Below are 24,850 nucleotides of genomic sequence, written 5' to 3' on the forward strand. Positions count from 1 at the left end.
ACATTGTGCCTTTTTGTTCAATTTTCCCCATATTTGCTCGGGTTTCATTTGGTTTAATTTTATTTCATGGGTCCGCACTTTGGACACCCCTGATCAGTTATGTCAGTGACGTCATTATTTGTCATTAGTTACATGATAGTCGTTAGTCACCAAGTTAAAAATCTATAGCAATATTTCTATGTTATCAAATTTAATATCTACTTGGAGGGGCCCCGATGCATGTAGACCGAGCAGAGGCTGCGACGTGCAGAGAGGCTGCAATGAGGACGTGACATCACTTGCAGTGCAGCATGCAGCATGTAGAGGGGACAGAGGCAGCTTGGCCATATTGTGCACCAGATCCTCTCCTCCTCACATCGGCTGCGTCACACATTAAGGCGCTTGTGTTGTGTGCACACAACACCAACAACAAGCATCGTTTAAAGACGACACCCCACAGGAGAAAACACCTCTTTTGATTAAAAAAAAAAAAAGACACTCTACTCAGCCGACCAGGTGAGTGATTTCTATGATTTAGTCGGTGATGCATCATTATCGTGATGTCGATGCTGTTTGTTTTTCACGGTCCACAAACGCAACACATCACATCATTATGTGGTTATTGCTGCTTTGTATTATGGATGAAAAAAACAGTTTTACACCGCTAGGATGATTTATATCATGCCAATTGTGTCGATAATGATTGTAATAAAGGCCGGCGCATCCCCCTCCCCCTCCTATTTTCTTCTTCTTCCTCCTCATCCTCCTCCTCCAGGTTGGTGCGCACACAAAATGGTTAAACTGGGGAATAATTTCAGTGAGAAAAACAATGGGAAGGTGGTTTCCGAAGACGGATTTGACACCATCCCCCTCATAACACCTTTAGATCCGAGTCAGCTCCATTTCCCAGCACCAGACAAGGTAAGAGCTCATATTAGCCTTTTCAAAAATATGATTTACCATGTTGGAGTGTTGAGCAATCATGGCTCCTGAGTATTACAAAGCAACATCTGCACAAATTAAGAGGAACTATGTTTTATATCAAGTACTAATTAAAAATTAATATACTAATATTAATGATTTAGTCTATTTTGAACATGCTCAACAAGGTTACATTAAGGAACTTCACGTGCTTACACGTACACAATTCAATTCGTGTCTGAAAAGGAGAAGGAAGAATCAGAGCTTATGGCCACAACATTTACATCTATCTGGGACAAAATCATTTTTAAATATACTGTACTTTAATGTAAAGCAAAATATTGATTGATAATACAATGTGTATACATTTTTATTTTCATTGTATCTTTTTTTTAAATGCATATTTTCATGGCCACAACATTCACAGACTATAAAATGTCATTATTATAATAATTATTTTATTATGTATTTATTTTATGATTTATTTTTAAGTCAAAATATATTTTTACACAATAAAAACCTATTTTATGTGAAAAAAAGGTTATAAATATTGTATAGAAACTATGAATTATTTAGTAGTAGTATTATAATCTCCATGCATAGGAGGAACTTGTTTAAAAAAAAAAGCAAATATATATATCAGTAATATAATATACTAATAACTGTTTTATATAAATTATGATTATAATATTGTACACCACTAAAAATAACACTGACAGTGTCAATCAAAAGTGAGTACAGTATTATTAGATTTTGCAAGTATCCCTAATGTCATGGCTAATACTGTATGTGTACGATATGTCCCTACTGTCTATATGAACGTACCGTACCGTTCCTTTGGTCTGCATGTGTACGCTGTGCATGTATACTTATGTGTGTGTGTGTTGTAGGTGGTGGTGAAGACAAAGGCGGACTATGATGGCGAGAGCAAAAAAGGGAAGATCCGATCTCCCAAAATCGCAGAATTTTCAATAAGCATCATCGAAGGCGTATCTGAGCGACTCAAAGTAAGACTCCCACTCATGCACACACCTCTGATACAATGACACCCCCTCATCAAAGTTGGCTGTGACCCACTTTTATGTCCCTACACGCACACGCAGGATATAATGCACCGTGATGCTTCACTTAACCCCTCGCCTCAAACTCATTAAATCAGCTGCTGCCATGGCGATGGCCTTCTAATGGCAGCATCTCTCCCATCTTCATCACACCTCTCTAACTGGAACATGAACTTAACATATGCTTCAATCTTGATACCAATGTTCATATCAACAGATGATGCACGCTCAAAGAATCTTTTAAGCTCACACTGGAACTTTGACGTGCCTCAAAAGATCTGCTAGAACCTCCTGTTGCTTGGCTGCTCTGATGTGCCACTCAGGGATTTCAAAGTCTTCTGAGGGTAGACGCCGCATCGAAGTCATGCCGATTTTATCACTGCTGCGTCCTTAAATATAAATGCGTAAGAACACTATATGGGTTTTGTGCACACTTTTGTACATCATATTTAGCAGTGTATTTCTATCAATAAATATTGTATTCATCTCCAAGAGATGATGAAGCCCCTCCCCCCTCAGAGAACTACCAGTAGGTGTTACATAATACATATTCCTCTGCAGATGCGAAATATTTAACAGTCTAGTTTTCAATCATAGTGATTCAGTCCTTGCCATCTTTAAACAGTCAACTTATTACTATTATTTGATGTTTACTTATGTGTTTTCCCCTTCAGGTGACCTTGCTGGTTATCTGTGCCCTGGCCTTCTTGGTGTGTGTGGTGTTCCTGGTGGTCTACAAGGTCTATCAATACGAGCAGCCTTGTCCCGACAGCTTTGTTTACACGGTAAACTTCTTCTATACATAATGTATTGTGGTGTATATGTACAGTAAAGGCCTACTTTGGTCATCATTGTGCCTGATTTCAGGCAACTGTATCATCTACTTTTATTGAATAAAAGGTGAAGCTGAGCATTTAGCTGTCAGGTAACCCAATAGGAAAAAGAACCATAATGAATAACCATGGGAGTAGCACCTTGTGATTTCTGCGCTGGTATCAAACCTGTGCCCTCTGCCTTACATGGTAGCAGCTGCACCATTACACCACCATGAATGAATTGGTAAATTCGGCCATTTTATTCTTATTCTGCTGTGTGCTGTCAATCATTGCGGCACAGAGCGTAATGAGAGGTTACTCATCTTGTGTGATTAATCGTGGAACTCCCACTGAATAGTACTACAAATAAAAAACCTGAAACATAAATTTACATAAAGTCTTGTTTTTTTCATTTAAACTTAACACAATTAGAAGACATTGTTTGATAAAACTATTTTTATTTACTCTTATTTAAGCCTTCTTGACAGCCTGCAGACACTGATGATGTAATGACGTTATAATTAAATATAATGAAAGTAATGGATAATATACTGATACACCATGATTACAAATACAAGTACAATTATTAACGCACAATACATTTCCCTAGAACTTTACTGAGGCAATGTGTCACCATATATATATATGTTAAATACAAAGTAAAAACTGCCATATTAATGTTGAATCTGTTTTCTCTCACTTATTATATATTTTACCGTATTTTTATCTACCTTCTCTCTGTGGAGCAGCAAGGTCGCTGCATGCCGGCCGGGATGTACACCAACTTCCCCCATCAGATCCCCGCGGGCCGTGGGCGCCTCTTCACCCTCATCAACCACTACAACATCGCCAAGCAGACCATCACTCGGTCAGTATCACCTTGGATGACCATCATGTCTGAGGAGAAGGTCACCCAGCAGGAGACTGAGACAGCCCAGAAGCTGGCTTAACTGCACGGAGGGGGGAGAAGGGCGTGGCCTCACCTGCTGAGGAAGAATAAATAATATGGTTGTGCCATTCAAGCAAACCTGTGGCTTTCTGAGCTCGTCTTGCCCTGAGGCGCAGCGTGACGCCTTCAAAGTCAGCTGACGTCCATCCACTGTGGCATGTGGAAATTGTGATCAGCAGACTGAGGCTGGGTTTGTTTGAATAGCATATGTTGTTATTTATTGATACACAGCTGAGTGGCATATACGTGTAGAATACGCCACAAACACACACAGTCTTGATATTCACTTTGTACATAAACACACAGTAGTCAACTTAGTGAAATGACCGTGAACCATCTAATATTTGTGTTTAGATGCACATGCACGCACCACAATAAAAGAGCAGTTTGCTTGGAGTCACTTTCCTTCAAATAGAACTTGTTTTGATAGACTAAAATGTAGTATGCTGTAGTCATCAAGCCACATTTGCAGCATAAAAGCCACTGAGGTGTGAAACACACTCACGAGAATGTAGTAGGAGGTTGTACAATAAGATGCCATCATTTTCAAAGAATGTAGGATAAAAGAAAGCCTAAAAACACACCTGCATTCTAGTATGAAAGCCTACTAAATTGTCGTGACAATCGACACACCTTGGACTGGCTGCACCAGCAAGAAAATGTATTTTGTAACAATTTTTGCTTGTGCTGTTTTGACCCAAACTGCTTTCTGCATACTATATTGCTGTCAAAGTTATTTTGTTCTGATGTATCAAATGTATTATAAAAGATTAAGTCTCCATTTTTTTGTGAACACAGTGTGCTTTTGCAGGTTACATAAGATGACGGTTACATTTCTTGGCATAACTTTTATGCTGCTGTACTGAATGTTTTTGCTTTGATAGGAACGACTCTGTATTGTGCAACATCAGCATTGATGTTACTTTGTTTGTTGCTTGTCCTGATGCTTTTTTTTCCCTGTACTTGTCTGTTAAATGGTCACAAATGCCTAATTTTCATACAATGTAATAAATACCATTGAAGTGCATTTGCTACATTAAATGTTAAATGAAGAATTGAAATAAAGTGCCCACGTTTCCCACCAACATCCTTGCCAAATCTACATAATGATTTAGTGGTGCATTTACAATCGTACATTAAGATGATGCAATGTCCAGACTTTCTCCAGCAAGGACTGCCTAAAGAAAAACTCAAAGGGCAACTTAAATCCATTTTGTGCCGAAAAGATGCTACAAACCAATCCAATGTAGGCCAATTGGCAAAATAGTGTAATATTTAATTTGAATAATTTAATTATCAGAATATGCAGAGTAAATATGACAATAAAAATGACCCTCGGGCAGCACTCTGAACACCCCTGGCAAAAGAAAATTATATATCCCTTTCAGCAAATAATAAGCAGAAGAAGCCTGCTGCTGTTGATCTGATCTACAAGCTTGACAGAGTTCAACTTATCATCTGTCATCAAATTATAGTCTGAAGCCAAAAAAGGATGGTCAAACCTGTCAAAATGACAAGAAAGTGAGAAATGAGCTGCTTTAATAGTCATCCATTCTGCTTCTGCAGGCATGCAGGCAGACCATTCTCAATGTTTGACTTATGGACATACAGCCTGTATTATTGTTACACATAAAAAAAAACCACAAGACCGCAAAGCCATTATAATAACAAGCCTGTGGGGAAACTTCAAGTACATTAATGTTGTTGTTAAAAAGGAGGAGGAGGAACAGAAAGTACATCTGTTTTTCAGTCGGACATTGACGTGACTATAAATGTTTTTTGGTGCTACCGCCACTGAGGACCATCGTTCCTTCCAACAGTTAAAGTGGACAATGTGCTCAAATGTTTAACAGATGACTAACTCTGGCCATGAGGAGGCCGTCGGAATCTCTGTTAACAGTCTGGTGACTTTATAGTCCAACATAACAAAACGACTCAGTCTGAGGTGTCATCATCTTCACCGTGCTTTGGTCCATGGTGGGGGCTCCATTAGCTGTCATACCAGTCCAGGAAGAGCAGCGAGAAAGAGCACATGACCAGGAAGAAGAGGATCCATACACGGAAGCCAGCATTGTTTTTGATCGCCTACTCACACACAAAAAAACAACTTTTAAAGACCAACAACTAGGGGTGTCACGAGACACGACATTACATGACATTGGGTCTATGAGAATGAGACGAGATTCTTAACATTACTTTTAAGAAAAGTACAAAAATATATAAAAAAATATGACAACATTTTTTTTTTATAATAATGCATTTTGACTAATGTCATTTATACTACATTACACTCATCGGCACTTTGTGCGTATGCTAGCGGCCCCGCCTCCACCCACCGAGACTAACAGACTATATGACTGACACAAGGGCTCACTCCGTTCATGCTGTTGTTCTATGTGGCAAGGTGCTGAAACCAATTTACAGAGTGAACTCTGTTCCTGCCTGTGTGGAAGCGAGAGACAAGGAAAACAAGACACGCAAGCACAATATAATGAGGCCGGCAAAATTATGGAGTTCGTTTTTATTTATTGTGTCGTTAATTAATTAATTTATTATTGTCCCATGCCTAGTACCCACTAGACATTTTTTTTCTCAAGCAGAAATCTCGCAAGATCTTGTGACACGAGATCTTGTGACACCCCTACCAACAGCCCAAAAAACCATGACGCATAATACGTTTTCTAGTTGAAGCTCACCTCCCGTATATCCTCATTTCCTTCTTTAACGTTCTCTGTTGCACCCACGACCAATTGATGAATGTTATCTATCTCCGTCTCCTGCCATGACAAGTTACAAGCAACATGTTACACACAGGATTTCACATGCTGACACCAGCAGGAAGTTCACACAAGCCAACTTACTTGTTGGAGGACTTTCTCCGAAAAGATCTCCTGAAGTCTTGAGATTTCCACCACCTTCCCCTCAATTTGTCTGGCGGAAGCAAGAGGCCAACATGACATGTATTATCGGTCTCGCAAATGTGAGCTAGACAGGACACATTCCAACTGAGTTATCCAGTACAGAGTCGGACATTTCTCTTAAAAAGGTATACATAACTCACCTCACTTCGTCCACCAGGTTGTTCATTTCACTGACAAGCCTCTGGTTTTCTTGTTCAAACTTCACAAATGCAAACAACAGTTACAACTATTATTCATTCCAATTTCAGTAATACTGGAGTTTCATACATACATTTTACAAATGCATTTTCTTATTTATGGCCGGAGCACAAAGCGTGAAAACAAATCAACGCATGCAAGCCCATCAGGCCAGGTGAAAAATTGGATATTTCAGGGGTCCTGAACACAAACTCACTCAGCAGCACACCTTATACATAAAAAATAAAATAAAATAGCCCCTTCCGCCAGTTAAACGGATCATCATCAAATTTGGTGGCGACATCTGTCATGAAAGGACCCACAAAAAAAAATGTTACCAATAAATACTAAGTCGGACTTTTTTACCAAAACCAGGCGTGGTACTTTTGATGAATTCCTCCTTGGGACTTTAACCAAAACCACCCAAATAAAAAACATGACATGACATGACAAAAAAAAGTTTCCTTACTTGCTGAATCCTGAGTTGCTTGAGGGGCAGAGGGCCCGTTCAGTGCTGCTCGCAGCTTTAATTTGAGCTGTTCTATTTATTCCTCAAATGTGACTAATGACAAATGCATGGTCATAGACCACAATATTCTACATCCCACAAGTGGACAAGAAGGCAGTCAAGAGTGAAATTGCTCCACCCAGTGGCGGAGTTGGTCAATTATAGGCTTTAACTCAAAGGGTCATGTAAAATATGTAAACATTTATGAAGGATTTTCCATGTTTAGCCAGTGTTGAGTCCATAACAAAGCTGTGACCTGTGTTTTGCACAAAAAAACAATCTCTGTGGTGGACAGCTAGATATCTAATGTATCCCAATGAGGCACAATAAAGTGTAAAAGGCCACAAACCATTTGGATCTCCTCGGGAGAAAGCTCGTCCTCTACTCTGCCCTCTTCCCACAGGTTGACGCTGTGATCCAGCACCTCTGAAGCACTCTTGTCTACAGCAAAGATACAATGATTCACTGATTGTAGCTGTAGTTTGACTCCATGCGTAGAACTGCAGCTATCGGGTTGTGTCATGAACCAAGGGGGTCTTATACATGTTTTTCATTAAATATCCTCATTCTGAGTCAACTCCCTACCATGGCATTATCACCGTGGATACATTTTCTATATTAAAGATGATTAGGTCAACATATGCTAAGCTATCCAAACAAAAACATCCACATCTTAGTGTATCAGTGTGGTATGTAACAATGTATATCATTAATAATTAATTACTTGTAATTTTAGAATATGCCAGGGCCATTAAAAAAAAAAAAAAAAGTTACTTACAGCCATCCCGGTTTTATCGCGATAAATTGGTTCCGTGTTAAGTGAAATTCCACAAAGTAGGATTCCTTATTTTTAAATCAAATATTTCCATAGTTAGACCATAGAAAAACTGGACGCTCTGGATCGCTGTATACAGTATTTGAGGCAAATGGTGGTCACTGCAAATACTGACTGGTTTTCGGACCCCTGCAGGCCATCTCCAATACAGTTAAACTGCATAGTTTGGAGTGGCCTTTTATTGTGGCCAACCTAAGGAACACCTGTGCAATAATCATGCTGTCTCATCAGCATCTTGATATGCCACACCTGTGAGGTGGCTAGATTATGAATAATGAATGATGAATGGTGACTAATACAGATTTAGACAGATTTGTGAACAATATTTGATATTTACATATAATTTACATATAAAAAGTTTTAGATCTTTGAGTTCAGCTCATGAAAAATGGGAGCAAAAACAAGTGTTTGCACTTATATTTTTGTTGAGTGTATTTATATACAGTCAGCCCTTACCACATTGTGCTTCGAATTGCGCAGCTTCGCTTGATCACGGTTTTTCAAAATACATTAATTACAAATCCTCGCTGTTTTGTGGGTGAATACAGCTTATAAGTCAAAAATATACATATTTAAGCAAATTTGAATTGATTTTATTGATTTATACAGATTTAGGAACAATATTTGAGCGAGATCGGCCTTTTGTGTACACAGAAAACGCTTTACATGTTTCAGTTCAGCTTATGAAAAATCGGAGCAAAAACAAAAGTGTTGCGTTTTTATTTTTGTTAAGTGTATAAGCATGCACAGCCCATACCTACACTCTCCCCATTTAAAGTCCTTTCTTCCGCAGGCTCCTCATCTGCTATTTTCTCCACACGCCTGTGCTGGTCAGATCCTAGTCGTGACCTGAAAACCATCTTCATGTGTTTACAATTCTGACATGAGTATAACAATAACAGACAACAAATACTCACAGCCTCTTCTTGTCCACCATTCTCTTGACTCGTATGGCCCTCTGCTCCGAATACAGCTTACATACTCCTTTATTAATAAAAAAAAAAATCCCAACATGCACATTCAGTCCAAATCAAACATTTTGTTGGACAAACTTAGTTTTGAAGGAGCAAACATCCACCTTTTCCTCACCTTTCAAATACATTTCAATGAGGTCCAAGACAGCACCTCTGTGTTCTTTAGTTTGAGCTGATGTCACCTGCTTCTCAGCTAGGAAGTAAAAATGAAACAAACTGAAACTTAACATGATGCAAAAATCTTGTCAGGTCACTGCGGCTGCTACACACCTTCAGTGCGTAGCTGCTTGATGGCCTCGGAACATGTCCTCATGAAGATCTGGGCATCCTGGTCAATCTGATCGCGTTCATTATCTGTCATGCGGGAGAGGTCTGATGAGATGAGACTGTAAAATACAGACACACACACAAAAAGTATAGAACGTGGATGGTTGGATGGATGAATATTTTCTATCAATACACAAACCGTAATGATGAAAGGATATCTGACCCAAAATGGGTGAGATAGCTCCAGCTGATGGTGGCCAAATCAAGAACATTTTAGTCCAAACAGAGTCAAGTGGTCGAGTCAGGAAATCAAAAATCAGATTGCAGGAACAAATTAAAAGTAGATGAGAGCTGCACACAGAGACAGATGGATTCTTGATGGATTTTCCCACCGCTAATAGCAGTAGCGCCCCACCTACAGACATCTTTAATGTTTAGTTAATGTGTTGTGGTGAAGACTTTAAACCAAGCAAACAAGCAAAACATACAACACCCTCGCCGATAATACAGAGGGGACCTTGAAGAGAGGAAGTTTTTTTCCAGGAGGTTAATCCTTTTCTGCTTGGTTGCACTTCAATTATTGCCGACAACTAGACTGGGGCCTACTGCTAAAGACCACACTACTCGCTCAGGCTCGCTACTGGCCAGAAGCACATATTTTACAGACAGGCGGTGTTTGTCACATTTAGAAACATTAGCTATAGTCATCTTACCTTCCAGCACTCACATAATCCTTCCTGTGTTGTAGTAAAAAGTCTTTGAGCTTGGTGATGTTTGTGATCTGGGGAAAAAACAGTGGGAAAGACAGTAAAATTATGACCGTGTAAATGCATCAGTTGCTCCTTCAAGCAGCCATGTCAATAAGACAGACTACCAGGAAGCCATTTTCTTCAAAATACATTTGGACGGAACCATACTAAATGGATAATCTGGTGCTTATTAAAGGTGACAGGCGACCAATGTCTGTCCATCCACGTGAATTCACAATATTGACCTTTGACAATTCATCAGCATGAGCGACGCACTAAATTCAGACTTGCCATTTCCCCGTCAAGCCGTCTTATAAATAAAAAGGCTAGCTACTGCACACAGAGCACTGACAGAGTGATCGCAAATAAGCTTTAAATTCAGGATGTGTTGCTATTTATCGCTGAGTGTATGTGTGCACAGGGAAACCAAAGGAAACATGCTTCAATCCAATATTTGCTCCTGTAATTCAGTCAAATATTTAAAAAAAAAGACCCAATTGCTTCCCCGTCTACAGAGTCCTACTGGCAGTGGGGACCCTCACACAGCAGCCTCTGTTGGCCCCTTTCGGACAAGCTAAGGATTGAAAAATGACACAATGACTTTGACTGTGACAGCGGTCCGTGAGCGTGGGAGATTATTATGATAGCATAATGATCCCGTCTTTGGCCTTCAACCTTTCCACTCTAACAACCTCAATTATCTAATTGCCTTGGCTGTAAGCATTAATCTGGCACCAGCTGTCTAATGTCTCTAAACATCCATTCTAACATCACGGTAACCTGAAGCAACGGTTTTATTTGACCTGACTCTAGAAATATGGAGGAAAAAAAGGTGTCAGAATTTTACAGGGCTGGGCAATTTGTTGGAGACATAGATGTACTTCTCTTGTTTGTGTGACGACTGGCACAGCGATGGGCCGCCTGCTAAGCAGGCCGGCCCACCCTTGTAATAATACAATTATTTGGGGTCAAGAGTTAATTGTTGTTCAGAGCAGTTAAGCCTGTGAGGAGAATTAAAGGGTCAGCAGAACAGTTCTTTTGGTTCAAAGACTTTTAAAAACATGGTCTGAGTTGTGTGTTGTTTCAGAGAATAAGCAAACCAGGCATGATGCTAAAGCTGGTATTTACAAAGCAGGAAAGCCCAGTGACCTCAGCCATTTTAATTACCAAGAAATATAACACATTACGTGGCCATTTTTGGAGCAACTATCTTATTTTCTCCTCCAGCATACCGCTTTCATCTTCCTATGCGGCGGAATTATGTGTAAATTCTGAATTTACAGGAACCTTTCAGGGAAAAATATGGAACACAAAACTTTGTAGTTCAAACCACCCTTATTTGACGGTGTCAGCAAATTTTGTGAGACGTCAGTTCAGCGAGCGCCAAAGGATTACCAGATTTTGATATTTCTTTGGCGTTTTTGCAACCTGTTAAAAACATAGACATCAGTATATTGCATAAGACCTCCACATACCTCAAGACATGACAGTTTGGTCTTCTATGTGTTTTTACTGGTTAACTTATTTTTATATATTTGTATTAGACTATTTTTCCATTATTTCCTATGAAAAAGTGACTGTATTTGAGCTTTTCCTGTATTTGCCTGATGACAGATGATGAGGTTCTATTATACCCTTTGGCCAGCAGATAGCGCTAAATCCAAACACAGGAGCATGAAATGCCAAGGCAGGCAGGGGGTGTGTGTGTGCGTGTGTAAGGAACACACTCGGTTGTGGTGAGTGCTGCTTTGGGGGTTGAGCTGTCTCCAGTGTGTATACATTGGAGCTCCGATTCCCAGCACAAGCTCAAGGGCTTGCAGGGGGTCAGAGGGATCAATTGCTCTTGTAACTTAAGACCATAAAGAGCAAGTAATTCCTCAACAATGAGGAAGGAGGTGGCCTTCTGCATAGGGCTCACTGCATGTGTGTATGTATGGACATGGTGTGTGTGTGTGTGTGTGTGTGTAATTGTGACACTACACTGATGTGTGGGTGTGTGTAAGGCAGCATGCAAGTTGCAACCCAAAGAAAAAGGAGACAGTCTGCCGGGCTACGTCTAATCTCGACATCATCAAAGACTCCCCTTTTTACCTCCTCACTTTCTCCTTGCCCCTGCAGCACTGACTGAGCCCAAACAAACCATCAGGGGGGATTATTATGAGGAAGACAACAGAAAGAGTTTAGTTAGCAGATTTCTAAGCAGCTTGGACGACAACTTGTGTTTAGTTAAATCCGGGTAACTGACAGAATTCGATGATGACCAACCTGCTTCAGTTTAAGTCCTTGTGTGTTCTGACTGAAGGCTATTTATACTGACTTCGTGCTATGATCGCTTTAGTTATGCAGTTCTCATACAGGAATGGGTGCATTAGACAAGACATGTTGATTGTATTATTAAATTCATGCATGCCTCGCTCCCTGGTGGGTTTTGGTCTTTCTTTTTCATGTTCCACTAAAGACTTGGTCCCACTGTTACGTGCTTGTGCTTTTCACAAACACCAGCGACAAGGAAGGAAAAATGTTTGCTTCACATACATACAATAATAATAATGCATTTTATTTGCAAGCGACTTTCAAGGAACCGAAGGACATTGTACCTAGAGACTGATAAAAAGAAATGCACACACAAAATCAAACATAAATAAGATAACACAAAAATGTCATGGTAAATTATCGAGTAAGATGTCCTGAATTAGTGGGCGAGAGCTCAAACATTTTTCAAGAAACACTTTACCCACAATCACAGTTATAAGTTTTAAAAAACTGTTTCTGATTTAAGAAAACAGATTTCAAATCTAATAATGGCACCAAGAACGAGACTAGAAAATACAAGACGCAGAGGGTTGCTCTTTATTTGTTTCTGTATAATGAGGGCATGATAAAAATATTAACCTTAACTAGACCCTTTATGATGAGCCAATGAGTGGATAATGAGGTTTAGAAACTTTTATGTCACATTACTGATACTGGTGTGCCAATTAGCTGCTATTAAAAGCATCACAAAGTACATATTCCTTATATGGCAATAACACACAACAGGTGTTCATGTTAATTATTTTTAGACGAATAAAAAAGACATTTGTAAAAAATTCTTCAAATTATGTGAAAACTGGGTGACTTGTGTGTTCTCTGTTCACACTGACATGTGATGCAATTTCTAAATGACACCAATTTAAAAGAACCATGTCATTTCACTCAAGGGCTCACAATGCACGTCTTTAGCATGATGGTCGAGTCTTCCTCCTTGCTCTCCCTGTCCCCCAGTGGGCCTTGCCAGCCAGAGCGAGATGGTTCTGTTGTCCTGGCCAGCAGGGCACGCTGGTATCATTCATCAGATCAGGCGAGGCTGGGAGCAACTGCATTAATTAACTGACTTTTCTTTTGACTTGTCTTTTATTACGTGCATGAATGTAACGTGGAGTGAGCGAAAGTGCCGATGGATTATTTTGAGTCTTTCTATTCATTTTTATGTTAAAATGTGCTCCGTTAACGGTCCTTCTGGGGTTTGATAATGATAATAATAACAAAAAAGCAATGTGATTTCTTTAATTTCTTTTAATTTTTAATTGTGTGAGTCTGTGTGAAAAATACACAAAATCATCCCAGAAAATCACACTCTCAATTCTAAAGCAAGGAAATGGCGATTCACATTTTTTGGAGAATCGTGCAGCCCTAGCCGCTACTCCATAGATTTTTTTCAAAGATGATCAAGAAAAGCCTGAAAGAAACAGTCCTTCCTGGAATGCCGATCCTAAAGGCACAGCAGGGATCCAAGCACTATTCTCTACACACAATTTAACAATTTTCGAGTGACCTCCTCCATTTAAACTTGAGAAGGGAAGCATGCTGTGGAGAGGGAAGATTTGAGCAGTGAAATGAAGATCACAGTGCCCTAAAGCGACCCCTTTGAGCGAGCAGATTTCCCCGACCGATCCCTACTGCAGTTATCTAGCCTTTTTTTTTAAAAATGTTTTTAAAAGCTGAATTTTAGCAGCGAAAACCCCCCACAGAATCACTACTTATTTGTCACATTCAATGTGTTCTATTTTTGTGACGCTTTAGAGAGAACGTGGAGAGTAATGCACGTCTTGAAGGGTACCCACATCTGTTGCACATTAGGTGCCGGCCGTCAACATTGTTGCCGGGCTCCTAATTTAATATTTTCTCTGTTTTGATCTTCCACCTTTAATCACTGGCTCTTGGGAGGATCGGCTTTCCCCAAGAAATTGTTCGAGAGCAGAAAGAAAATGTTATTGCAGTATGTTTATGGAATCATGCATGTGAAGAGAGGACTCGCACACAAAGAAAAATGCTTGCCCATGTCAGATGTAGGAGAAAACCGCAATAGAACCGTAAGCAGTCAGGACATTCCTAACCGGCAATTTAAATTTCTCCACTGAGATGGTTAGAGATGATATGTGCAATGTGAGTGAGACAGCTGTAGGGGGGAAAGAGAGCAGGAGGCATGCACCACAGGGTAGATTTGGGTTTCTTTGAATCAGCACCGCTGCTTTTATTAAACCACCATTTCTAATACCAATGTAACATAACATAACAAAAACTTGGTTGTGCAGAGCTGAGGTGAGTGGGCTCATGTTTGTCTCTGACTGATGGCTGACATCAGGCACAACTTAAAGTCCAGACTCCCTGAGGGAAATGTAAAGTGGTTCTTCAAGGCACCTTTGAAGCGGTTTGTTTTCATGGAGCTCATGTTAGGCAAAGGACTCCTTGCTGTCTAAGAAGGCCTCATGACACTGAAAAATGCCTTTTTGCAGGAAAATGCCAATCGTCCTGTGCCAGCCATTGATACCCATGCACTTCATTGGCACACGCAATTAAGAACTCCTTGTGACAAGGTTCCTGAGCTCTTTGCAATGTTTTGTGACGTCAACGGCAACACCTTGTAAACAACCTGATTTTAAAGTATGTGGTAAAGTAGAAGGAGAAAACGTGTTAATGTAAAAAATGTTAATGTAAAAAAAAAAAAACAATGTACAAACAATAAAAGCACAGTATAAACACACTTTATGTTAAGTTAACCACGCCACACTTACCTTTGTCAACACATTATAACCTGTAAGGACTCACTTTTAATGCGTGTGCTTCAGTCAAGCAACATTTGGTGTTTGCTTTCTTCTCTTAACACCTCTTATTAAGGCTGATTTGTATAACGGACCACAAAAAGCCAAAGAAAAAGTAATCAACACTGAGATCTCATGAGATTCACGAAGGTATTGCATGTCATGCAAAATGTATGACTTCAAGGGCATTTGATTTCCATGCTTCCACAATACATAAAGTGCACACATTTTTCTCAAAGAAAGAAATGTGAACCCTTGACTATATAATAAAATCATTATGCGGACTTTGCAGGAGCGTTCTGCAAACAGCTTCCCAGCTGGATAATGTGCACAAGTTGAATGTAGCGATAGCACAATCTGATCCAAGAGTAACATCGAGCACCAAAATGTATGTACTCACTCCGCCAATACATATACTGTATCGGTTGACGTTGCACATTTTGATGAAACAGGGCATTGTTAAGGGATGGGTCTTATTACCATACAACTGATTTCCGGAACACGCTGTATCACAAGGGTGAACGTTGTCCACATAAAGGAGCCAAATCAATCGCAGACTTATCAAGGTCAAGATAAATCCACAATATAGGTTAGAAACAAACTGCTGCAGCAGTCAACACTTTGAGGCAAGGCTGGTAATCACACACTGTGTGAATGTATCATTTCAGCTGACAGAAAAGAAGATCAAACAACCATCTCAATAAAACAATTGTTTGCTTGGGTTTATTTTGACGTCAAGTTGAAAGTGACATTTCCTTATTGAAATCCATATTATGTGGCGCATAAAATTTCACGAATGGTCATGCTATTTTCCAAGAGAACAAACGTTTTAATAGGCGATTTAGTACGTTTGATTCCGTAGTACGTAGGATGTAGTGAAAGAGGACATGAAGCTAGTTGGTGTGAGAGAAGAGGATGCAGAAGACAGGGTTAGATGAAGGCAATTGATTCGCTGTGGCGACCCCTGAGGGGAAAAGCCGAAAGGAAAAGAAGAAGTACGTTTGATTCCGTATCTCTCCGGTATACAGACATGACAACCAGTGAGGGCATAACAAAAATCCCGAATTAGATCACCTACCACCGACAAATCCTCTTTGCTTTGCAGGCCACTTTTCAAACACTTTAAAAAGATGGTAAAGATTACATTCAAACTAATAAGAGATATTAAGTCATCCATCTAGTTTTACTGGAGCAGTAACACGTTTCATAAAGCTGCATTACACACGTTTTTAACTACGTCAACTAGGCGAATATTAAGAATACAGTTAAATAGTAAAAGCTTTTGATATTAAACATGTTTTTCTGCCAACAATAACAAGGGAAAAACGAGAATAGTAGATATCCCGATAGCATCACTGTCCAGATGTGCCTAATAAAGTGACTAGTGAGTGCACCGTCACAGTGTAGGATGCAAAGGTGACCATTTGACGTATTGCTGCTCAAATAATGCTTCTAATTGTGCTTTATCATGTAGTTTTATGAAAGTATAACTACAACAGCGTTCTGATAACCCCTATAAATCACATTTTTACGACACACCGGAAAATTGTGTCAGCGCTAGCCTGGTTAGCTAAAGTTAGCTTGAGGAAAGACTTACCACTTCTTTCGCCTTCGGAGAGAAGCCATTCTTCGGTCTGCTCCTCTTGAAAATTTCATCTTTGGTAGAATCGAAGCCTATTCCAATCGCCTTGTTTCTGGTTTTCACTGTTTTGACACTGGCTTTGAAAAGCAAAGTTATATCCACAGCCATATCTGTAACACCACCAAGCGCAGGGAGCCGTGTAAACCACTGTAAACAAACTGACACGTCACTCGGATGTGACGTCACTACCCTGCGACGCTGCTGTTTTCCGGAGCAGAAGGGAAAGAAAGCTTATATTCTACCTGAAGGTTTTCCGCTTACAAATTTATTATAGCGTATTTAGGACCTCATATTTTACACACTGTATGTGTATAAGAAGGACTCGACTTTTAGTTAATTATTCTGAATTCTAATTTTGACTTTCCTGTGCTGCATACTTGTGCTACCAGGAAGCTGTAATTATACAAACTGGTAATCAATTAACCATGCCATTCCAACTTGAGGCAATGTCCAGCAGGAAGCGGAGACCCAACTGGACAGACCAGGAGTGTTATCTGCTTTCTCAGCTAGTCCACGAAAGGAAAGAAATAATTAGAGGGAAGTGCATCACTGGTTTATATGATAAACGACAGGCTTGGGAAGAGATAACCCATACCATCAACACAGCTTTTCCACACATGCAGAGAACCGTTTCTGACTGCAGCAAAAAGTGGGAAAATCTGCTGGCGAAATCAAGGGAGGAGATTAAAAGACAGAAGATGCAAGCAGGTGCAGGTAAACAATGAACAGTTTATTAGCGCCACAGCATCTTGCATTTACCCTATAAGCTTGGATTAAAATATAATGAAATGCAACTTGGGAAAACAATGCATTTTTGTTATTCACAGATGATGACCTGTCCCTGGATCAGTTCAGTCCTCTGACACAAATAGCAATTTCTGTGATGAACCCTTCAGTACTACAACACGATGAAGACGATTCCCCACCATTTGATTTGATTGAAAGTCAACAAAACAGGTGATTCATGTTTTTAAGTTGCCTTTTTTTGTTTACAGTGGCCGACGGGGGCAAAACCGAAAACCAGATTCAAAGCCAAAACTACAAACATCATACAACAAATGTAACGGGAAAATGCTGCAGCCACATAAATGCTGCAAGATCAAGAAAAATGCTGCAAATGTCAAAACCACATACAAACCCTTAAAACAACTGCATGAGAGAAATGCTGCAAGTTGAGGAACAAAACAGGATTTAGCCATTCTACCAGGGGCGCTGGACCTGAAGGATGTCCCTCCTTAGAGACATGAGCGGGATACGCAGAAGTTGGTGGAATGAAAAGTAAATTTTTTTTTCTTTTTGACAAATACTGACTGTAATATTATACAGTATTATAAAGCAACAGGTTTTTACAGCAGTTTGCATTTTTGTGTGTGTTTTTTTTTTAATCTTACAGTGGGTTTGTGACTGCAGAATTTTTAATTTGCAATATTTTCCCGTTCCATGTGTTTTATTGTGTTGTGTGTTTTTGATTTTAGATTATTTCTGTGTTTGGAGCGTTTGGATGTTGCTGTACCCCTGTTAGCCACCATACGTTTTAATACTATGATATAACCATTTATTTGAATATAGATCACACCTTTGACATACAGTCGGCCCTCATTTATCGCGGTCAAATGCTTCTAGACCCGATCACGATAAGTGAATTTCCATGAAGTAGGATTCAATATTAATAAAAGGAATATATTGTAGTTAGAATGTAGAAAATGTATTTGTGACCTTCTAAAAACGCTTTTGTAGACATGAAGTAACAACCTTTATACTCTTATTAATATAGTAGACAACAGTAAGCAATAATAAGACATAGTAGTTCACACGTTAGCATTGGGAAAGTTCCTTGTTGTTGTAGTGTCTCAAGTAATGTGGGTCCATCACATGGCACTGAAAAACAAAAAGATCGATGTCAGCCTATCATCCACCCTCACTATGACGTTTGTCACTTGATTAAGATACATGGCAGCCAGTCTGACAATAATGGACACTGCAGCACCACTACTACTACTGCTAGTTTTGTTTACACCACATTACGCAACTCTTACGATACTCTTGGGATACGAGATGGCCGCCGCTTTAAGCATGACCAAACTACCGAGCTAACTAGTTAGACTCCAATGTATTTATTCTAAACTTAAGAAAGGTTTCTACACTGAGTGGGGAAGAAAGACAGAAAAAAAAACAAAACGTACCACTTCCACACGGAATAGGAGGATAACTTTTTTTCACTATGTCATGTCATAGGTCCATGGGTGACTATGCAGCGCAAGATCAAGGTAATGTAATGTAATGTAAAGCGTAGGTCACAACCGGTTGTACGGGCTCCTAACGCAAGAAACGCACAGAGGGCGCATGTGGAACACGCTGATTTTTGAGCCGCAGGCCGGCCGCAGAGGTTTTTTGTCGTGTCAAACAAACTCTACGGGCGCTTACATTTTTTTCAGGTTGCAAGACAAACTTACACACTTCGTACATCTTCGTCCGTCGTCCGTATGGCCAACGTGTGTCTTTCGTACGGTAATTCATGAAGAAACGCGCTAGAGTGAGGGAGAGATGTTCGAACAGTGAAAGTGGCGAGGGAGGACTGTGCGCTTTTTACGGTTTTCAAATTCCACAACAATTTTTTTTTTCTGCCCTTTTAGTGGTGCTAAAGATGGAAGCACGTTCACAACAGAAGAACAACTTAAAAGTAAACATGAGCTGGCAGATCCTGTGCTCCCCACCTATGCTTCAGATCCATCCATGATTCCATCAGAGCAAAAGATGGTGCCTTATTCTAACATCCCTAAGTCACTCGCAGTACAGTTCAGCACTCATTATCCTGCTGCGTCTGGAGAACAGTCAAACTCCCCCTGTTCTCCTTGCGCACATGCAGCGCACTGTACGACTTTACAAGAAAGGATGGATTTGGAAATGTCTGTGTTGAGAAGACAGGAGGCAGTCCTCAAGCTGCAAGAGGAATATTATACATTAAAAATTAAGCGGATGAAGACACAAATGGAGGACACTCCTCTACAGAACTGAAGTGTTTTTGGCTTGACCTATCTAATTCATTTGTATTAAGTTAATCATTTTTAATTCACATTTTGCATCTGAGGATAATGTGGTGACTAGTGTTCGCAGCGTGAATGGAAGTTTAATAACATTAAGGTGACCTTATGTGGAGGGGTAACGTAGACCTTTAACACTCAACTTTACTCCTCAGTTATATGTGCTAAAAAAAAAAAAAAAAAAGTCCATAGACATTCGTCAGGTTAAACAAAGTAAATTTTTTTGAAATACTAAATTATTTTGTACACTTAAATTCTATTTTATTAGGCACACCTGTGCAGTTTGATATAATAAATTGTGGATGTGTACTAAGAGCATATATGTAGCTGTAATCATTATAGTTTATAGATGGTTTTAATGGTGCAGGTGAGCACTTCATACATATTGTAGACTGTGGATGTATTAGGAGGCTAATGTCACATATTGAGTGTGGTTCACTACCTTATTTGTACCAGTAGCATATTTCCATACTTCCAAAATTGCACTTATGTATGTTTGCAGGACATTTACATTGTATGAACAGAGAAACTGAAATTGCCTTTATTAGAATGTAAGATTTGGGTCAAAAATATTTCTAATAATAAAGTAACTGTGGCTAAACTTCACCAATGATCTCGCATAAAAAAACAGCACTTGTAATATGATTTGTCGAGCTGTTGTATGTAAGTTTCATTGAAATCCAAAATAGTATTAGAAGTAATATTGAGATTGAAGTACTCCTAACATGCGCTTTTGTTGCATAACAGACTGTAGTTCCAGGTCTGTAGACCATGTTATTGCATAATTGGTGCCATGTGATTTGTTACCCATTAACACTGGCTGTCATATGCCAACAGCTTTTAAAATTATGAATATATCAGAAAATTAAGCTGATTTTTTTTTTTTTTAATGTGTGATTTCTGAACCTGTGGCACTTATGGCCTGTAAAATATTGAATAACTCATATTTATAACTCTTAAATCGGATCAATTGTACTTACTATGTAATGATGACTAATACAGTATGTGTCTATTTTGAAAAGGAAAGGCAAGCCGTATGTTTTGCTGTGTGGTTTCGTGCCTGCTTCAAAGTATCCACTTTAATGTGCAAATTTGGAAGCTCCAAATGTTTGACTTACACAACCTCAATATGAAAACTGTTCTCGCCACTGGAAGTGCAGTCAAAATAATGTCCAGTCTAGACAAGAATGTAATAATTTGTGTGAAATATTTCTCATAAATCAGTGTATTTGTAAGTGACTGAAACTGGCACTCGAATGTAAGCACTGAGGCCAAGAGTTTTGAATAAAAGTCTCTTATTTGCTGTGTGGTTTGCTCATTTCCTTTGTTAGTGTTGTGCCATACATACAGTATGTTCAACTCAGTGCTGCTACTGTCTCTACTTTTTTGCCGCTTCAGCATTAAAACCCCTTTTTTTTCATGCACTCTTTTTAGCTTTGACTGTGAAAAGAGAGCAGCGTTTCATGGACTCCTGTATTAAAATAGAAGCAAGATTCAATTAGTAACACTGAACGTGTTAATTAGTGATGTGTGATACTGCTGATTTCATTTCCAATCTGATTCTGAGTAAAATTCAGGGTAGTATCGGCGCTATTGATCCAATACTTTGTACAAACTTGAAAAAGTAGTGTATTTCATATCATACCCTAAAGAATGCAAAACATTTAATGAATGTAATAAATAAATGATTGATTTAAATAAATTAATACTTAGTTTAAGTAAAGTAGATTGATGTTGTGGGGGTGATTTCCAATATAGCCAAGCTAATATACGACTACAGAAAAAACAAGAGGACAAAATCACATAAAATATGTGAAAATGAAATTTTAAATAATGAAAAAAAGAAAATAAGTAAAATAATAAAGCTGTTAAAATAAATGATGAATTATTAAGAACTACTATGAGAATGAAAGCTATATTCACACTTCACACATGGCTCACTTTACAATTGATCGGCATGTCAACAGACACATTACCCCAAAAAGTATCGATAGTCTGATTTGAGTATCGATTTTAGAGCATGAGGAGCTGCTATTGGAAGTATCGATATTTCAGTATCGATCCTCACACCACTAGAATCGAGTCATCTGTTCATGTTTTCTCTCAGCCCAGAGAGAAATACCGACTGCACTCGCTATAATGCTATCATGGTCTTGTAGGGCTGGAATAGGAACTATGATGACAGCAGTAGCTGAAAAGCCCCTTGACCATCTTTTTCTGCGTAGGGCCATTTGCTTTTTCTAAAAATATTTTCACATATAAAAACAATTACCCTATATTTACAAGCAACTGCTTGAATTCATTACCTCCCCAAAGCATGATGCAGGAGGTTCTGTAATGATCACTTTTTTCTGTTTATTGGTTTGTTTGTTAGCAGGTTTGCACAAAATGATGTGAGGCGCACTGCAAGAGTAAAGGTAGAACTCACCAATATTCACTGCGACTGGAATCACAAGGACAAAATAGCGACTTACAGTATATACTCAACAAAAATATAAATGCACAATTTACACAATAAAAGACTACTCCCAAAATGTGCAATTGAACTATATTGGGGTGGGGGTGTCCAAAAACTATTCAGTTTCTGATGTGACCGCCATTCGCCTGAAATACCCTGTATGCCGATCTAGAGCATCTCAAACATGCTCAATGGCAGACATGTCTGGTGAGTTTGTGTTGTGGATTGGCTCCCCATCGTAGTGGCGGGGTTATGGACAAGGAACACATGTGCCTTTTATTGATGGGATTTTGAATGTATAGAGCAGCGGTACCAACCTTTTTGAGACCAAGATCCCTGGTCTCGGCCGTGAACCTGCACAAGATCAACCCCCCCTGCCCCACCCCCACCCAGCGGGATATATATATATATATATATATATATATATATATATATATATATATATATATATATATATATAGTTGTATTTTTATCCTTTGTGCTGTTTTTTAAATTTTATTTTATTTCTGCAGTGATGCAATGACAAATGAGCCACAGGCCGCAAATGGCCCCTGATCCGCACTTTGGGCACCCTTACACCCCTACTTTTGTGACTCTTGGTCCGGGTTGTGCTTGTGGCTTCGGCTTCATGAGCAAACTACAGCTATTTGGCTCGTTGGCTAAGTGTAGTGAGTGAGCGATACAGATTGAAGAGACAGGCTGCAACAGTCAGCCCTTAACGAGCGGCGTCCTCGCGGCCCAAAGATTTTTTTGGAGGTTCACGTCTGTGGAGTTATATTTGTGCCTTAACTTTGAGCCCTATTAATGTGCAATAATTACTGTTGTGTGTGCAAGCACATCGCTGCAGTGCTGTCACTCTCTCCCTCCCTCCTTGACCTTTTTGCTAGTGCTGGGGGAGAGTCAGAGTACAATGCGAGCCGGTGAACTAGTGTACCTCCGGCTGGGTTCTGGGGTCTGGGCTTCTTGCTGGGGCTCACGGGTTGCTGCCTGGATAGTGGTGAGGCGTACGGGCGTGTTCAGTGGACAAAATGCGTGCCTGTTGGTCGCTCTCCGGTAGGTGAGGGCACTGATATGATAATTTTTTTTCAAAATGTGAGACATTTTTAAATTGTTGCCCAGTGCCTTGCAAGGTGCCACTTACCATTAATAACTGACGCGAGAAACAATTGATTATACAGCACGTCTACATTCCGTACCATGCCAAATCACAGCTCTTCCAGCTCCCCGAGCGCTCACAGAATTCAAACAATCCAGACTTCAGCTATGAATTGTGCCCTTCAAAGCATTTATTGTTTCCATTGACAAACCACCAATACTGTCCACCCTTAGATTGGAGATTCTATACTCTTAAATGCTGCTTTTAAGCTCGAGTAACAACTTTACTGTACATTTTTATAGTAAACGTTAAAGACTTCCATAAAGAAGCCAACCACTGCATTCCTAGATGCTATCTTTCCCTGGATGAAGTGTCAGTGACAGTATCCATTCTCCCCATTCCTGACAGATGAGCCATGTTCTGGAGTGTCCTCTGGGCAGTCCACTTAACTGCCTGAAAAGAAACCCCTTAATCTCCACTTTCTCTTTGTTTGTACTATTATCAGAGCTGTCAGTCAGGGCTGCTTTATCTTCACAAGACTCATCAAGTGGCTATCTGACGTTGGCTTAATTCTATCAAAGGTTTTTATCTCCGCTTTGCCTCGGGATGCATCCTTACAGCGACTCCTTGAACAGACCCGGCTCTGATTAGCTTCAAGTATTTAAGTGAACGACAAGGCTTTATGTAAGGGCCTTTTCATGCATGCGCCTGCCTCCTGTTCATGTTTTTAGAATTTTCATGGAGGCAGCGTGCAGTTAACAACAAACATTAAAAAGTGATTTGCTCTATTTTAGTGTATTTTCTCTTCAAATGGTACTTAATGGGTGGAAAAGGACACTAGTTCCATCAGTAAGCCACCCTGCTCAGGGCAGTTAACGGCAGTTAACAGCTTTGAAACAGTAGAGGAATGTCCTGCAGCTTGGTGGGATGAAGAGTAATGACATGGAAGGGAGTTGTTGCCTTTGAGGTGGGAGCTTACCTGCCACACCCTGCGGGCTTACAAACAAGCCTCTAGACACGTCGATCCCTCGTGTGCAAGACTTCTCTTCATGTCCTTCTTCCCGTGACATACGATTTGACCAAAACTGACAGGTGGGGGCCAAGAGGGAAGAGTTAGCCGTGGCATTAAATTCACTCATCTGGCTTGCTTTGGTTGGCATTATGTCAACAAGGCAAATAAAAGAGGCCTTTTGAGCTCTTGAAGAAAATGTATTCGAAAAAAAATGGTAGCAGGATCAGTTTGATTTGGGTTTAGGTTCCTTTTTGAGTCATATCATACTGATTTAATTAAAACTATAACAAAACATGGATGGCACAAACACGCACACAGAGTTTTATGCAATGTGCATGGGTTTGCATGTCTTGAGTATAATTCT

The 24,850-nt window shown here is 39.7% G+C and overlaps 3 protein-coding genes across 3 annotated transcripts; 2 read left to right on the top strand and 1 right to left on the bottom strand.

The window, feature by feature from the left end:
- Window positions 1-303: 303 nt before the first annotated feature.
- LOC129186851 (neuronal vesicle trafficking-associated protein 1-like) lies at window positions 304-4,810 on the top strand. Its single transcript, XM_054785529.1, has 5 exons — window positions 304-495; window positions 755-900; window positions 1,791-1,907; window positions 2,636-2,746; window positions 3,526-4,810. The coding sequence occupies exons 2-5, from the start codon at window positions 772-774 to the stop codon at window positions 3,724-3,726; spliced, it is 558 nt and encodes a 185-aa protein (XP_054641504.1). The 5' UTR covers window positions 304-495; window positions 755-771; the 3' UTR covers window positions 3,727-4,810.
- On the bottom strand, window positions 4,595-17,038 carry stx18 (syntaxin 18). Its single transcript, XM_054785528.1, has 11 exons — window positions 16,835-17,038; window positions 10,121-10,188; window positions 9,411-9,526; window positions 9,256-9,333; window positions 9,084-9,150; window positions 8,924-9,015; window positions 7,681-7,772; window positions 6,787-6,845; window positions 6,587-6,656; window positions 6,422-6,502; window positions 4,595-5,810 (listed from the first exon to the last, which is right to left on the bottom strand). Exons 1-11 carry the CDS (start codon window positions 16,985-16,987, stop codon window positions 5,715-5,717), a joined length of 972 nt encoding a protein of 323 aa, XP_054641503.1. The 5' UTR covers window positions 16,988-17,038; the 3' UTR covers window positions 4,595-5,714.
- Window positions 17,039-17,088: 50 nt separating this feature from the next.
- On the top strand, window positions 17,089-21,187 carry LOC129186454 (uncharacterized). The gene is made up of 3 exons (XM_054784752.1): window positions 17,089-17,593; window positions 17,707-17,836; window positions 19,513-21,187. Exons 1-3 carry the CDS (start codon window positions 17,305-17,307, stop codon window positions 19,892-19,894), a joined length of 801 nt encoding a protein of 266 aa, XP_054640727.1. The 5' UTR covers window positions 17,089-17,304; the 3' UTR covers window positions 19,895-21,187.
- Window positions 21,188-24,850: the final 3,663 nt, after the last annotated feature.

This window comes from Dunckerocampus dactyliophorus, chromosome 8, assembly GCF_027744805.1.
Source record: "Dunckerocampus dactyliophorus isolate RoL2022-P2 chromosome 8, RoL_Ddac_1.1, whole genome shotgun sequence".
NCBI lineage: Eukaryota > Metazoa > Chordata > Actinopteri > Syngnathiformes > Syngnathidae > Dunckerocampus > Dunckerocampus dactyliophorus.